This window comes from Pangasianodon hypophthalmus, chromosome 9, assembly GCF_027358585.1.
Source record: "Pangasianodon hypophthalmus isolate fPanHyp1 chromosome 9, fPanHyp1.pri, whole genome shotgun sequence".
NCBI classification, from domain to species: Eukaryota; Metazoa; Chordata; class Actinopteri; order Siluriformes; family Pangasiidae; genus Pangasianodon; species Pangasianodon hypophthalmus.
The window spans coordinates 26399184-26416267 of NC_069718.1; the positions used below are offsets into that span (position 1 = coordinate 26399184).

At 39.8% G+C, this 17084-nt stretch overlaps 1 protein-coding gene across 2 annotated transcripts; it reads left to right on the plus strand.

Annotated features, from left to right (window-relative positions):
* The first annotated feature begins 1626 nt into the window (after positions 1 to 1626).
* On the plus strand, positions 1627 to 16568 carry itfg2 (integrin alpha FG-GAP repeat containing 2). Of its 2 annotated transcripts, none has more exons than XM_053236603.1 (12): positions 1627 to 1970; positions 4231 to 4326; positions 4528 to 4569; positions 4673 to 4847; positions 7639 to 7778; positions 8216 to 8364; positions 8811 to 8914; positions 9976 to 10029; positions 10483 to 10574; positions 10740 to 10857; positions 12829 to 13002; positions 16130 to 16568. In XM_053236603.1, exons 1-12 carry the CDS (start codon positions 1875 to 1877, stop codon positions 16192 to 16194), a joined length of 1305 nt encoding a protein of 434 aa, XP_053092578.1. In that variant the 5' UTR covers positions 1627 to 1874; the 3' UTR covers positions 16195 to 16568. The 2 variants fall into 2 exon arrangements, with proteins under 2 accessions (XP_053092578.1, XP_034163605.2); XM_034307714.2 differs by having other exon boundaries at positions 1628 to 1970; positions 8811 to 8905.
* The last annotated feature ends 516 nt before the right edge of the window (positions 16569 to 17084 follow it).

Here is a 17084-nt window from a genome sequence, read left to right on the forward strand (position 1 = left end):
CCTAAGTGTTAAGACGAGGTCTCAGCTCCTAAATTATTTAAGAGTGCTGGAGAAGGATCCTAGCCTGGATAGGAGTAACAAGATGGCAGCAGAGAAGCAGAGATCATGCACTTTCCTATAAAGAAAGAAGGTGTTGGAATTATATGATGACAGGGAGTTGATAAAATGATACAGGCTTGATCCTCAAGGTATTCTTTGTAATTCATTTTTTTTAAGATAAGCAACTCTGGTCTTTCGTTTATATAAAGCTGTGAGTGCAGATTAGAATGATGTGATTCATCAGCTTAATTACTTAAATAGCCTCACATTTTTCATGTGTTGAAACTCTTTTAAAATTAAAATTGTGCAAAATTGTATAAAATAAATGCATATATTTATTCGTAATAGTGTTGCATATTTTTAAAATAAATTTAAATATTAAAATAATTGTTTCAATGTCTTAATGAAAACATGAATGAGTGGTGTCATGCTGCTGTGACTTTCCCCTCGCAGGCTCACTATTGGCTGATTCAGAGGTTGAGGGCGGCCATTTTGGGTGACATCACTATAGTCCTTAGTTCACAACATTTAAGTGCCACTCAGTCAGCACTTAAAAGTTTGTCTTAGACTTTGCTGAAAGTTGCTTTTAGCTTCTTTATATAAAGCTCCTACTCTTAAGTCCTACTTTTTGCTAAGAATTAGACTATTCTTAAGAGCATTTCTGAGAAGTTTTATACATACGTTCCCCTGGTTCTGACTGCGACATTCCAAAATATTGATCTTCTTCTTCTGAAGCCATTCCTTTGTTGACTTGGATTTGAGCTTTGGGTCGTTATTGTGCTGGAAGGTGAAATTTCAGCTGTCTAACAGAAGCCTGCAGGTTTTGCAGCCAAAATAGATAACAGAGCAGCAGCCCCATAGCATGATGCTGCCACCACCATGCTTCACCAGAGGTATGATGTTCTTTTGGTGATAAACTGTCTTGTTTTTGCACAAAACCTATCTTTTAGAATTATGCCCAAAAGGTTCTACACATTTTGCTGCACCGTTTGGGGTGATTTAGCTGAGCTTGGATGTTCTCGTGAAAAAGGGTTTCCATAGCCACCCTATGCCATAGCCCAGAGATGTGATTGGTTCATTCTTAGCACAGTCACATGCCCTATTATAGAAGGGTGTGCACACTTATCCAAACAGGTTATTGTAAGTTTTTTTTTTAAAATAAAGAATAACATTTTTATTTGTTTTTCACTTGATTTTTTTGGTTGCTATACCATACGTGGGAAAAGATCTGACATGATTTATCTTGGTTTCATTTTTTTACATCACAAAAACCTACAGTTTTAACAGAGGTGTGTAGACCTTTTTTATTTCCACTCTATAATGTGTATATTCTATACATAAGCCCAGTTTTTACACAGTTAGAGCATTAGGGCATTAGTTGCTTATTTAACAGGGCTGTTCAGTTTGTTGGTCCATTTTGTGTCATATTAGTACATATTTTCCATCAATCACCTTCTTCAAATTTCTGTTTTATTTAAAGATGTACTCAATGCCACATGATTTGCTCGTGTATTCTTTTTGCTTTTATGATTTTTTTTACCCAGGCTTTTATTTTGAAAGGTAACAGTGGTTTTCGAGTACTTCCGCATCGTTGTGGTCACGTGGTGTGTTTGTGTTTGTGTTGGAGCCGGAAGCTGTTGCTGCTGTCATTAGCTGTTAAAATGTTAATGATGTTCTGTGAGAACTTCTCTTCTGTGTAATGAAGAAGGATGAAGTGGGATACGGTTTAAAATGACAGGTGTTATTGTGTTTTTGTGTCAGTAGTGGTATAGCTTTCCCCACACACACACACACACACACACACTCACACTCTCTGCAGCAGTGCACGTGCAGTGATGCGCTCTCTGAGTTTTGTTCAGCGTGTGTGTCTGGACTTCACAGGATCTCTCTTTCCTCATGCGATCTGCCTCGGAGACGCCGATAACGACTCTGTAAGTTCACCACCAGCTCTTTTCAGGGGAAAGTGGCTGCAGCACGCTCAGAAAGTCGCCAGATGACGTCACATGCTAATTTGCATATTCATAGATTAATCCTGATTATTGGCAAATCCAAAAGATAAATTAGGATCTGTGAAGAAGGAAGATTTTCTGAAGATCTTTAGAATAGAATAATTTTAGTCACGGCACCAAAAACTGACCTTTTACACACACAGTATACTCTACTGTCTATCAAAAACACAAAAATATTTACTTTTATTAGTAAATATATTCAAGAAAAGAGTTTAAAACAAAGAATGAAGTGCAAGGATGAAACAAACAGTGGCGATCAGTGATTGGTCGTTGAGAACAGTGGCGATCAGTGATTGGTCGTTGCAAACAACGGTGATCAGTGATTGGTTATTGGGAACAGTGGTGATCAGTGATTGGTTATTGGGAACAGTGGTGATCAGTGATTGGTTATTGGGAACAGTGGTGATCAGTGATTGGTTATTGGGAACAGTGGTGATCAGTGATTGGTCGTTGGGAACAGTGGTGATCAGTGATTGGTTATTGGGAACAGTGGCGATCAGTGATTGGTCGTTGAGAACAGTGGTGATCAGTGATTGGCCATTGGGAACAGTGGCGATCAGTGATTGTTGAAAACAGTGGTGATCAGTGATTGGTCGTTGAGAACAATGGTGATCAGTGATTGGCCATTGGGAACAGTGGCGATCAGTGATTGTTGAAAACAGTGGTGATCAGTGATTGGTCGTTGAGAACAGTGGTGATCAGTGATTGGTCGTTGAGAACAGTGGTGATCAGTGATTGGCCGTTGGGAACAATGGCGATCAGTGATTGTTGAAAACAGTGGTGATCAGTGATTGGTCGTTGAGAACAATGGTGATTAGTGATTGGTCATTGGGAACAGTGGTGATCAGTGATTGGTCGTTGAGAACAGTGGTGATCAGTGATTGGCCGTTGGGAACAGTGGCGATCAGTGATTGGTTGTTGAAGACAGTGGTGATCAGTGATTGGTCGTTGGGAACAGTGGTGATCATTGATTGGCCGTTGGGAACAGTGGCGATCAGTGATTGGTCGTTGAGAACAGTGGTGATCAGTGATTGGTCACAAGCACAGCTCAGTTTGGCTTTTAACACACTGGGGATGAGCCGAGTGAAGCTGCTCTCACCTTGCAGAACCATATCGAGTGCAAGAGAGTCACCATCATCTGCTCAAATAGTCACTAGGATCTTTTTTGAAATAAATTTGCTGAAGAGTCTAAACAGTCGCCACAGTCTGTGCAACACTCTCACAGTCCCCAAGTCATGATGGCGGACTAATAAACTGCCTCCTGCCTACACAACTGCACTTACGCTGCATGCGACCTCTGACCTCTGACTTAATTTGGCTCTGACTTACTTTAGTTCCATCAACATACAGACATTTTCACTTGTTAAATCTGTAACAGTGACTCTACAGCTCACTGTTTTGAGGAGTGAAATATACATCACTCATCACTGTTAGCTTGTTACTAACAAAATATGAACATAGAGGCGTCCATTTTTTTCCCCACTTTGTAGCTCGAATGCATGGAGTTTGAAAATGACGTAATTCAGAGTTCTGATTTCTGAGGCAGCGTTATTGGGTTTGAAGTAACAGCTTCCCCATGATGTGTAGCAACATTCTGTCTGATAAAGGAGTCATTTGGTGTTCTGTGTGTGAGTGTGTGTGTGAGTGTGTGAGTGTGTGTGTGAGTGTGTGTGTGAGTGTGTGTGTGAGTGTGTGTGTGAGTGTGTGAGTGTGTGAGTGTGTGTGTGAGTGTGTGAGTGTGTGTGTGAGTGTGTGAGTGTGTGAGTGTGTGAGTGTGTGTGTGAGTGTGTGTGTGTGTGTGTGTGAGTGTGTGAGTGTGTGTGTGAGTGTGTAGCGTACATTCCATCTGATAGTCATCGGAGTCATTTGGTGTTCAGCTAGTGGGATGTTCTCCAATGGTCACAGCTAATGCTCTCAAATAGGATTTTTATATTTTACTGTGTGTGAGTGTGTGTGAGTGTGTGTGAGTGTGTGTGAGTGTGTGTGAGTGTGTGTGAGTGTGTGTGTGTGTGTGACTGTGTGTGTTGGACTGGTGTTCCGCCCAGGGTGTATTGCGCTCAGTCTTCCCTGGCTTTGGATCTACGATGACCCTGACCAGGCTGAATTGTTTAAACAAGATGAATAAATGTTGTGTGTTTAGAGATATGTGTGTAAATGAAATCACTTCTATTTTCCTCTTTAGCTGAATGAACTTGTGGTCGGCGACACGAGTGGCAAGTTGTACATCTATAAGAACGACGACTCCAAGCCCTGGCTCACTAGAACATGTGTGGGAATGGTAAGTCAAATTATTCTCTCTCGCTGTTATTATGAAAACAATTCAGTCTGAAAGATTTTGAGAAAGAGAATGAACTTGGCTGCCACAAAACAGAAAGATTCGCACACTTCACGCGAACGCATGAAACCGTGAACTATTTCTACAGACTCCCGTCTGAGCAAATTACTGGTGCAGAATCTTCACACCTGTGTTCTGTTGTAGCTAACGTGTGTGGGAGTAGGAGACCTCTGTAATAAAGGCAAGGTAAGGTAGTGTGTATGGATCACTCTTTACATTGTGACATTGTGTTTATGTATGTTTATGTATCTTTACGTCCTGGTTCTGACTAGCGTGTCTTCTGCGGTAGAACCTTGTGGTGGCTGTAGGTGCAGAAGGCTGGTTCCACCTGTTTGACATCGCCTCTGATGCAGCCAAAGCCGAATCGTCCAGCCAGCCCGAGTGGTTGTTTGGGGATGACCAGAAGCCATGTTTCACCCAGCACATCCCTGCTAACACTAAAGTCATGCTCATCAGTGACATCGGTGAGCAGATCACCAGCAGACTGTCACAGAAACCTTTTTCAGGTTTAAAACTACGGGCTGTAACGTAGATGATTATTATCCTGTAACAGCACATCACAAAGTGTTTTATCCCTCTTATACCACAGCACTCACACCTCATACTTCTTTATCCATTTATAGTTACTCTTCATATTGTGGAACACCAGCTCCAGAATTATTGGCACCCTTAAAAATAAGCAATATAATATCTTTTTAACAGAACCACATCACTACTTTGTGAAACCTCCCTCTTCCAACATAACAGCACAGAGTCTTCTCCTATGATTCTCGATAAAGATGGAGAACACAGAATAAGGAATTTGGAGAGCACTTCTCAGTACAGAACCTCTCCAGATTCCTAGTTTTCACTGGGGTTGAGTTCAGGGGCCGGGGACGGACATGTCAGAAGCTTGTTTCTGTGGTCATTGAACCATTTTCGTGTCAATTTGGATGAATGTTTTGGAAACATCGTCCTCCTGGAAGATCCAACCACAACACAGTAGTACAGAGGCCGCCATATTTTCATTTACAATCTCCTGGTACTTCATAGAGTGTGTTGGCAGTTTTGTATGTTGTTGAACTGTCACTGTGTTTGATGGAGCACGGTGTTTCCGGCTGATGTGTGGGCGAATGTAATTAATCACACTTATTTATAGTGAACAAAAAAAAACAGCAAATGTCCAAAAAGGTTGTATCACCAATAATCCAAAACACACGAAATGGGCCAAGCCCAGAATGACAAAATATGAAGCTTTTAATGATCTTAACAACAAATCATTGGTCAGGAAATGAGCAAGAATGAAACAAATAGATAAAGGAAGTTAGTATGCGAGAGCTTTTCCCTTTGATTTCTTTAAATGTTTAAGTCTTGTGGCCTTTGATGAGCTGCATCAGGTGCGGCAGAGAACCAAATAATCACTAATCTTTTTTTAAAAAAAAACATCCCAGAAGATATTTTTGGAAAATGTTGTACACCCAGACATGTGTTAGTTTGAATTTTACATGAAACATTTGAATCATTATGATGATTTTACCTTTGTGTACAAGAAGACTATAGAAGTGAATTTCCCTGTTTCTAGCTTTTCCCCAAACAAACAGTTCACTGCAGCAAAAGGAAACCAGCAAATGGAGGCACAGGAGCTCTCAGGAGTGCATCTGTTTCATTCCTGCTCATTTTCCGAGCAGTGATTTGTTGTTAAGACCATTAAAAGCCTAATATTTGGCATTTTGGGCCTGTTTTTGCTCAGGAGTATACAGAAATGAAAAAGCCAGTAATTAAGTTTTTTTTTAAGTTTCACACTTTCTATACACTGTTTAACTTCCTGCTCTGACTTCTCACCTTCCCTACCTTCCGTTCTAATAACAGATGACCTCACCTGGCTCCACCCTCTTCCTATCTCCACCCCATTTCCTGCAATACAGTAAATTAGTAAACAGTAATATAAATAATAATTTGGAGTGTAGTCTTATTAACATATCATTATAGCAAAGTCCAACATAACATCTATTTCCTCTTTTTATACAAATATCATTTTAACACACAATGTCAGAAGCACAACAGTGAGTCCATGATGCTATCATATAAGCATGCTTTTTATGCCAAACCCACCCTATACAGCACTATACTTTTGTCTCATCTGACCATATCCCAGGTTGCAAATCAAATCCCCATAATGTCAGACACCTCGCTACCAAAAACAACTGAACATGTTTTATTCACACAAAAGATATTGACTCCAGGCCTCAGACGTACCGCAGACGCCCCATTCACAGACAGTTTTGATTGAACGTACAACCTCCACCCCTGCACACATCAGGACAACTGCTTATTCAGGAAACAGAAGCTTAGGAAGGCAGCTGTCTGGGGTCTCACAGCAGCGACACTCGGGCACTGTGCTAATCAGCTGTCTCGCACCTTTCTTAATCTCTTCAGCCAGTCTCTGGGCTACTGCACTGTGTATGCGCACTTTAAAACATCCATCACAAAGCCAGTTCCCAAAAGGCAATCTCCTGCCAAAATAATTCCAGACTGCTAATCATGCTCTCCGTGATTGTGACGAGTGATCGGCTTGAACGGGGCTGCTTCTCGTCAGCTGGGACTCTGGGACTCTAGTCAAGATAAAGCGGATCATGGATATCTCTGAACACCAGTCTATTTAGGCACAAAACCTGCAGGCGTCTGTTAGACAACTGAAGAATTTCACCTTCCAGCACGATAACGACCCAAAGCACAAATACCAAGTCAACAAAGCAGTGACTTCAGAAGAAGAAGATCAATGATTTGTACTGTTCCAATCAGAGCCCAGATCTAAATCCGATCAAAAAACCTGTGGAATGACTTGAAGAGGCTGTGTACAGGAGATCCGCTCACAGTTTAATAGATCTGGCGCATTTTTGAAAGGAAGAGTGGAATAAAGTTGCCAAATGAAGATGTACTCAGTTGGTAGACTCTTACCCAAAAAGTCTGAGTGCTGTATTACAAAAGCAAAAGGTGTTTTAATAAAATATTAGTTAAGGGGTTTGTACATTTATGCAGCCAGGTTATTGGAAGTTTTTTTCTTTTTCCTAAAACACTGCTATTTTTTTACTTGGTTGCTAGATCACATTAAAGGTGGGAAATGGGTGTGTAAACTTTTTACATCCGCTGTAAATGTTTCCAAATATCACAGTTCAGTCCCTGAATGAGTGGCAAAATGTCATCTAGTTACTTTGTAGAGTGAGATGTTTAGATTGTTTAGTTGTATATATATGTGTGTGTGTGTGTGTGTGTTAGATGGTGATGGCCGCAGCGAGCTTGTCGTGGGCTACACTGACCGTGTGGTGCGAGCTTTCCGTTGGGAGGAGCCGTCTGATGCCACCGACCTGACTGGCGGTCAGCTGATTTTGTTGAAGAAATGGCTCCTGGAGGGGCAGGTACATATTCACACACTTCAGCAATTCACATCAGACTATTTAATGAACTGATGAGGTTTTTTTTTTTTCAGCAGTTAATAAATAAAGTAAAGTAGAACCAAGTATAAAGCTGTTAAAGGAACTGACAGTGTTTCTACCAGAATCAAGTGCAAGCTAGTTGTAGGAAAAACAGCGGGGGTTGTAACTATACACACCGGCACAGCTAAACACAAGGCATGTAATAAATGCTAGCTCTAAGGTGTACTGCAGTATATTTATTCGTAGCTTGTTTTATTCTTTCCGTCATCCACAGTCTGGTGTTCTAGTCCTGGTCCAAACATAGAACCTATAATAAACACACTCCACTTATAATATACAAAATGCTATATATTACAGAATAAATGCTGGCCTAGTGTCGCACTCAGCACACTGACAGCTTCGATCTTTTTTACCTCCAGGTGGACAGTCTGTCAGTGAACCCAGCCCCAGACGGCAGGCCCGAGCTCATGGTCTCTCAGCCAGGCTGTGGTTATGCCATCCTGCTCTGTTCCTGGACACAAGATGGCACTGTGGCGCCTGGAGAGAGCCGTTCGACCGCTTCTGCAGGGTGAGCGGTCCTGAGTCTCATTTCACTTACTTTTAAATGCAGGATTACAGATTTGCTCTTAGCCATGTCTCCTGAATGATCTGGGAGAAATTATGGATCAGAGCCTGTTAAAGTGTCACTGTTTCCCATGCTGCATTCGACTTCCCTCGGAAGTAGGAATTAAAAGATAAATGACTAAGTGATAATTGAATGATGCTACCCTGTTCAGTACTTTGGAGTTCCCATGGTCCCCAGCGTGCTTGCCGTTCAGCAGTGAGGCCAGTTTTATTAATTAAGAAGAAGTAATGAATTCAGTACTACGTGCAGACAACAATAAAATGTAGGATCCGTATGAATGGATGTCATTGATTATTGTTATGCTGGTTGATACACATGACATGATGTTCATAAGAAACAAGGAAAGAGATCAGATGATGGTGTACATGTTTTTGTTGCTCCTGCTACAGAGAAGGGCCCTCCAGAGACATCGTTCTTCACCTGACCACCGGCCGCATTCATAACAAGAACGTGTCGACCCATTTGATAGGCAGCATCAGTAGGGGTACTGCATGTACCTACACACACACACACACACACACACACATACACTCTCTCGCTCTCTTTCTCTCTCTTTCTCTCTGATACATTTATACATGTGTATCAACACAAAGCAAAGTTCCAAAAAATAATATACATATGTATATATCCATACAACTGTATGCCTGCTCACAGGCAATTATTCAATCAGCCAATCACGCTGTAGCAGCACTGTGCTTTAAATCATGCAGGATCAAGTCAAGAGCTTCAGTTAATTTTAATATCAAACATCAGAATGTGGAATAAAATGTGATCTCAGTGACTTTGACCATGTCATGGTTGCTGCTTTGAGTATTTCAGAAACTGCTGATCTCCTGAGATTTTCACACACGTCAGTGTCGAGAGGCCACAGGCTCACCAAAACTGGAGATTAAACACCAGACGGCATTTTCTCCAGCCTTCATCTGTCCGGTTTGAGTGAGCCAGTCCCCAGCGTAGCTTGTTCTTGGATGAGAAGAGTGGAACCTGATGTGGTCTTCTCCTCTTGTAGCTAATCTGCCTCAAGCTTCGACACATTGAGATGCTTTTCTGCTCACCACGTTTGTAAAGACTCTCTTTAATCAGCAAGGCATTACCTCCTGCAGAACCGCTGCTCACTGGATGTTTTTTTGTGTGTGTTTTTTTTTTTTGCACCATTCTGTGTAAACTCTAGAGACTGCTGTGTGTGAAAATCCCAGGAGAGCAACAGTTTCTGAAATACTCGGACTGGTACCAACACCCATCCTACGTTCAGAGTCACTGAGATTATTCTGATGTTTGATGTGAAACATTAACTGAAGCTCTTGACCTGTGTCTGTATGATTTTGGCTGATTGGGTAATTGCATGAATGTTCACATGTTCCTAATAAAGTGGACCAATAAATGTGTCCAAGTGCTTTGCATAATATTAACAGCAGGCAGCACAGTAAAAAGATCAAGATCGTTTGACAGTATAACAAATAAAAAGCTTACCTTTAACACCGGTTGCAAGTAATGATAGCATTTTGTATTCTGAAAGGTTTTTGGAGGTGACATTTGCCCTGTTGTTGTTTGTAGGGTCGAAGGAGGACGACTCTAAAGGAGGCTTATTTGCTCTCTGCACTTTAGATGGTAAGCAACATGAGCTCCTGCCATACAACCTGCATTTGACAAACCTCCATATTTAATTCCATGTTCATCTATTTATCTCCTGAATCTAGCCTTGAAAAAAATGACGATAAAAACAAGCACTGTTCTAAATATAGACATTATGCACAGATAATATAAAAACATTTCCTGATAGTTTGGAGGCTCAACATCTAGACTGATCCAAGTCTGTTAAAGCCTAAAATGTGTTTTTGTATTAACCAGAAAAATATAAAACTGAGAGTTGTGTATGGATTTAAGGCTGAGAATGACTTCATCTTGAAACTCCCGATCCCGAGTGTCATCAGATCTGGGGAAATGCACTAGAACAGATGCACAACATACATCTGGTGTAATATATTTTATATAGAGTCAGGCCACAGATAATGTGTTAATGTATTTTTTTTCAGTTATATAATGTTTGTTTTATTGCTGCAGGTACCCTGAAGCTTATGGACAGCTCTGAGCAGCTCCTGTGGTCGGTGCAGGTGGATCACCAGCTCTTCGCACTGCAGAAGCTGGATGTCACGGTCAGTAGGCTAGTGTAATACCAGGATATTAAAGCGATTAATGCTAGTTTGTGCTAACAGTGACACTCAGGTCTCACAATCAACAAATACATACTACACAATTAACACATTTTAACTGACTGACCTAAACTGTGTGCTTGTTTGTTGTGTACATGTTGTGTTTAGGGTGATGGCAGAGAGGAGGTGGTGGCGTGTGCCTGGGATGGCCAGACGTATATCATCGACCATAATCGCATGGTTGTGCGATTCCAGTTTGATGAGAACGTGAATGCTTTCTGTGCTGGTATGGTGTTATTTGTCTTCTAGCCTGTGCGTCAGTGAAAAGCTGAATTAATTGGAATGGAGCATGATAGCAAGCATTATTGTGATCACATGGGTCACCACTAGTTGTCAGTGTAGGAGCTTTAGAGAAATCTCAACCTTTCTTTCTTTATTGTTTTCATCCTCTCTGTCTTTCTAAGCCCTCTATTCTGTCATCCTGAGTATTGAGGATGAGTGCACCTTGCAGAGAGGTTACATCATTCTTTTTTATATATAAAGCACATTAAATGACAAGTACTGCAGTGGAACAGTAAAAGACGCATATACAGTAAAGCAAGATTCATTTATAGACAATCACAATACATGTATGCTGTATATTTCTACAGAGGTATTGGTTTAATCCCCACTGGTATTCATTTAAATCTAATACAATCACAAACACACAGGAAATGTGGGATATTGTTTTCTAAATGGGAATAGATCACTCTTAGCCTTAGCCTGAGCCTGTAAATTACATTTTGTGAGATTATCATCTATATTAATATGACATACAGTGTGGTCCAAAAGTTTGAGAGCACACTGAAAATCTGGGATTTTTTTTTTTTCATTTAAATTTGGAAATAAACAGAAGGTTTAGAATTTTTAAATATTTAAAACAAAGAAAGTGAATGTTCAATATCTTGAATATTTAATACTCAATAGGTTCCTATTTACATGTACGAACATTTGTGATATTACGCATGTTAACTGCTGCGTACAAAAGATTTTCCTCAGGCCTAATCTGTTCTACTGAAGCGTGTGATCAGACGACACTCCCGTGGATTTGATCTAAAATGGAGCATAAGGTTTTGCAGGTCCATGACAGCTGGAGTCACACTGTCATTAAAGCAAAAAGGGGACAAACCAAATACTAAAACACTCTGAAATTCAAGTCGTTGTCTATAATATAATTTGTGATTTGTTTGTTAAATTAGAAAAGAATACAAAATAGAAGCATTTTCCCTAGTGCTCTCAGACCTTTGGACTCCACTGTGTGTGTGTGTGTGTGTGTGTGTGTGTGTGTGTGTGTGTGTATTTTCATATATGTGTATATATATATATATATATATATATATATATATATATATATATATACACTCACCGACCACTTTATTAAGAGCACCTGCACATTCATTCATTCATGCAGTTATCCAATCATGTGGCAGCAGCACAATGCATAAAATCATGATGCAGATGCAGGTCAAGCGCTTCAGTTAATGTTCACATCAAACATCCGAATGAAGAAGAAGTGTGATCTCTGTGACTTTAACCGTGGCATGGATGTTGGTACCAGATGGGCTGGTTTGAGTTTTTCAGAAACTGCTGATCTCCTGGGATTTTCACACACAACAGTCTTTACAGTTTACACAGAATGGTGCGAGTGAGTGAAAGTTCTGTGGGAGGAAACACCTTGTTGATGAGAGAGATCAGAGGAGAATGGCCAGATTGTTTCGAGCTGTGAGGAAGGATATAGTAACTCATATAGTCACTCTTTACAACCGTGGTGAGCAGAAAAGCATCTCAGCATGCACAACACGCTGAACCTTGAGGTGGATGCACTACAGCAGCAGAAGACCACATCAGGTTCCTCTCCTGTCAGCCAAGAACAGGAATCTGAGGCCATCATGATCACAGACTCACTGAAACTGGACAGCTGAAGACTGGGGAAAAAAATCACCTGGTCTGCAACATGATTGGCTGATTAGATAACTGCATAAATGAGCAGGTGGACAGGTGTTCCTATTAAAGTGGACATTGATTGTACACACACACACACACACACACACACACACACACACACACACAACTATTCTAGATTTCTAATCATAGTATCATGTCATATTGGAATCACATCCACATCCCGGATACGTGATCCTACATTAGCACTGTCCTGCATCACATCTATTAATCTGTTTAATCTGCTGTATATGGCTCTGGTTCTGTACTGGTGCAGGACTGTATGCGTGCAAGCAGGGCAGGAACATTCCATGTCTGGTGTACGTGAGCTTCAGCCACAAGATCTACGTGTACTGGAAGGTCGAGCTGGAGTGCATGGAACCTACCAACCTCAGGAGAGTGCTGGAGGAGAGGCCAGAATACACAGATCTGCTGAGCAAACTGGGAGTGGGTGAGGAGAAGCGTGTGTGTGTGTGTGTGTGTGTCTACAAATGGTCAAACCACATGGCCCATGTTAATTTCAGTAAATAATTATCTCCCTGATGAACTGTAAACCAAGCTGTTTACGAAGTGTGTGCAGTTTTATAAGAAGGAGGTCAGGGTCATGTTTTCTGGGCAAGAATGATACACTGTTAATGGCAAAGATAGTCATATTCATCTTGTTATTGAATACTAATCTTGTATTTTATCAGTAAGCTCATTTATGACATACTTACATTTTCTAAAATAATGCACAAACCCCCCTGTCAGTTTGCTCCAGATGGTTTTTGCTGCTGTTCTCCACCACATCACTTGTGCAGAAATTAGTGCAGAAATGGAAACACGCATGTTTTCTTTGCATGCAGAAATAGCCGAAGCACAGCGAGCTCTTAATGGAGGTTCAGAACTTCATTAATAATAATAATAATAATAATAATAATGATTACATATTGGAGCCTGCTGTGCCACCTCTACATGATTTTCTCAGCTTGATTAGAGATAAATGAAAGGAGAGACAAAAAAAATCTAGTCTTTACTGTATTTTTGTCATTGATTTTGTGTAATAAAAAGCAGAAAAGTGACTAAAAGTACAGGAGCTCAGTCTTCGCCGTGCTGAAGCGAAATCAGGCGATAATGAGAAGTCGGTGTGAAGTGTTTTTTTTGTAGGGAAATTGGACAAAGTGCCACCAGCTTGTTAGCTCATTAAAGAGAGTGTTATTAGCCGGTGCATTTAGCTAGCTCATGATGGCTCCCGCTAACCAATTCCTAAAAATACATTATTGCTATATATGTACTGGTGTCGTATAAAACCCGGTGCTTTACACAGAAATAATAAGTTTATCCATTGTTATGTCTTCCAGAAAGATCTCTCCTGGTTTCTGTTGGCCTGCACGTCCAAAAATTTCAGGGGTTAGAAATAAAATTTGAGGAAGTGGACCCAAAATTACCTGCTATCAAAAGCAGATCCCATTTTCATGTAGTAATGAATGGACTATTTTGCAAGTGTGTTATAAATTAAAGCTAAAGAAACCTTTCGGACCTCTCAGCTTTAAATTTGTAGGGTCCCAAAGCTTTAGTCTGCGGCCAGCACGTGCACATTCCATGCTTATTATTGTACAATGCTTATTATTTACGAATACACTCCTTAGGAATGAGAGAATCTGTCCTGGCTGTCTGGGAAATCCTAGAATGAAGCTGAAAAATGTCTTCGTTTCCTCTCACACACATTTGTTTCATTTTTTTAAATAGTCGGAATGCCGTCCTCGTGACCTTCTCATTTTAAATCACTTTAACCCAGAGCCACGTTTTGAGGTTTATACAATGCTATAAAGAGGAAAGTCTCAACTTTCCAGTGATATTAATATGATATGACTTATGACTCTGGCAAAAAAAAAAAAAAACAATCTTATATCTGCTTGTTGTTATTATTATATTATTTATGCAGTTTGGTGATTATCATGTTTCAGTAGATGGCAGCAGTAGAATTAAAAGCGATTATGATTTTTTTTTTTTTTTAATTTATTTTTTATTTTACATTAGACATTCGGTTTTAGAGTTCACTCCGTCCACATCTCATAAGACACACACACTGTACACACCCACACAAATACACACAGCTAGCTGGAAAAGCCTTTTGTTTGTTTGTTTTCATGCTGCTGTGGAAAAGAGTGAGAGATCAGCATCATGGCATGTTTGACAGCTTGAGATTGTCAAAAAAAACCCAGACGCAAGTGTTTCCTATCTTGGAGCTCATATAGTATTTCAAAACCATTATTCTCTGAGGCGGTGGTTCTCAAAGTGGCGTCTGTGAAGAATAACCAGTGGGCTTGTGATTATTTTCCTCTAAAAAAGAAATGTGGGAAAAAACCATCAATCAATGTTATTATATTTATTATTCAGTACTTCTAGTTCTTAGTCTGTTTGATTGGTCTCTTTAATTCAGTGAGTTTAATCCAAACGTCGATAATTCAAAACAGATAAGTCTCTAAAGAAAGTCGACTTGGACCTAAAGCAGGATGTCCGACTCATTTTAGGTGACGTTACACTCCGTCCAGTGTCAGGTGATCAAGACCAAAAAAAAAACCCATCAGTTTAGTGACCAATAACACATCAACTCCTCTTAAATGGTGCATTTTATCAGCATTTGCACAGAAGATTGAAGATCAAAACAGATGAACAGGCTGCAGTTTGGTAAAAATATACATACAGTGGTGTGCATAAGTATTCACCCCTCTTTTTTTTTATAGATTTACGACATGGAAGTGAAATGGACTCAGTCGGGATTTATTGTCATGAATCTACACAAATCTGCCCATATTATTGAAGCTGGATATAAATCTGTTATATTTTTTAAATATATTTTACAAAATGAAAAAACATAAAACTTGTGATTGCATAAGTATTCACCCTCATTACCATGAAACCCCTAAATTGGTTCTTTTGAAAAGCATCAGATGTTTAGTTTGCTAATAAATGCCTACTTATCATTGGCATGTTTTGTCAGTAGATGAGTTTATGGCCCTGAGTCTGTTGCTCTGTTTTGCCTCTGAGTGGAATAACAGAGAATACTTTTAAATTCAATTACAATCCACAAGACGATTATAATAATTCAGAATATGGAATTATTCTGAATTAGTACAACCTTCATCAGGTTCTGTGGACTGAATGTTTGGCACCTCTGACCGAACATATTCATATTCATAGGAATTAAAAAAAAAAAAAAAAAAGCTTGAGGACTCAATATTATTCTATACATTTGAATAATGAGCCTAATATTTAAATAGCTGAGTTTTGTTCAGGAACTAAACCTGTGAGCTTTTATTGACAGTTAAAGGGGTCCCTGACTGAAAACTCCTGCTCTAATTCGATCATTTGCACCTAAGACAGATGGGAAACATGAACATCTGTAAGAATTTAAGATTAATGATCTGTAAGATCTTTTTTTAATCAACACCTAAAGGACCTTAATTTGTAAAGCATTTTCTCAACAGTTTCTCCAAATGAGCATCATTACAAAATCTCTGTGCAAAACAGTTAATGTGCGCACGCTGTATGTCTGGATTTGAGTAACGTGTGCATTTTGTTTCCGTATCCAACAGACACGAGGGACGCAGAAGCCATCCGGAAGCTCATCGGAGACGTACTGTACAGAGATTCAGAATAATGACAGATAAAAGACGTCGGATGCTTTTTGTAAATGTTTAATTAAACTATGAATAAATGTCTTCAATTCCTGCTTTACTCTTCATGTTCACTTTTTACGTGCTTTCTCATTTCACGTAGAACGAAAAGTATTTCTTAATGACAGCTTTTTTTAAATAGATATTGTCTTCAATAACTGAAATGCAAGCGAATTATTTACTTCCAGAAAAGGTTGGATAAAGAAAATGTGAATCGGTGTGTTTCCTTCAGATGCTGTGGGAATTTCCTGAAAAGAGTTTTTGAGAAAGCCTTCATCGTTTACCACACTGGTTCTTCCTCTTTGAGAGAACTTCTGCTAGAGCGGGAGAGACAATAAAACATTCAGCGCACTCACTATACTTTAATCGAACAGTGTTTATTAGGATTTTTGTCTGAGGAGTGTACTAGAGGGTGTCTGAAAAGTCAGGAACCAATGAGAATACGTTGAGCAAAATCCAAAAAACATGATACAGCAGCTGAGTAAAGTTTAACATGAAGAGCATGTGTTGTAAATAATAAATACAAAATGAAGAAGTTTTACTCTCATTGGTTCCTGGCTCTTCAGACTAGTACTTCCTAACCACTTCCTTGAGTTGTGTCCTTGGAGGAATGTCCCGTGTGTCTCCCCATGTGTTTTCACGTCTTATTAGGAATCGTATCGCAGACTGACATTCGAGCTACTCGGAGAGTAAAGCCATTAGGATATCTGCTGCTTATCTACACCCGGCCCATTTAATCCGTCTCTGTGCCCCGTAATGGACCAGATGAAGTTAGATGAGGCTCGCTCTAATAGGAGGCTGATGCTGTTGTTCTTATTGAACTTTGAAGTATTTAAGCTGAAAGTTTTCCATGACAGAAAAAAGAGGGCTGAAA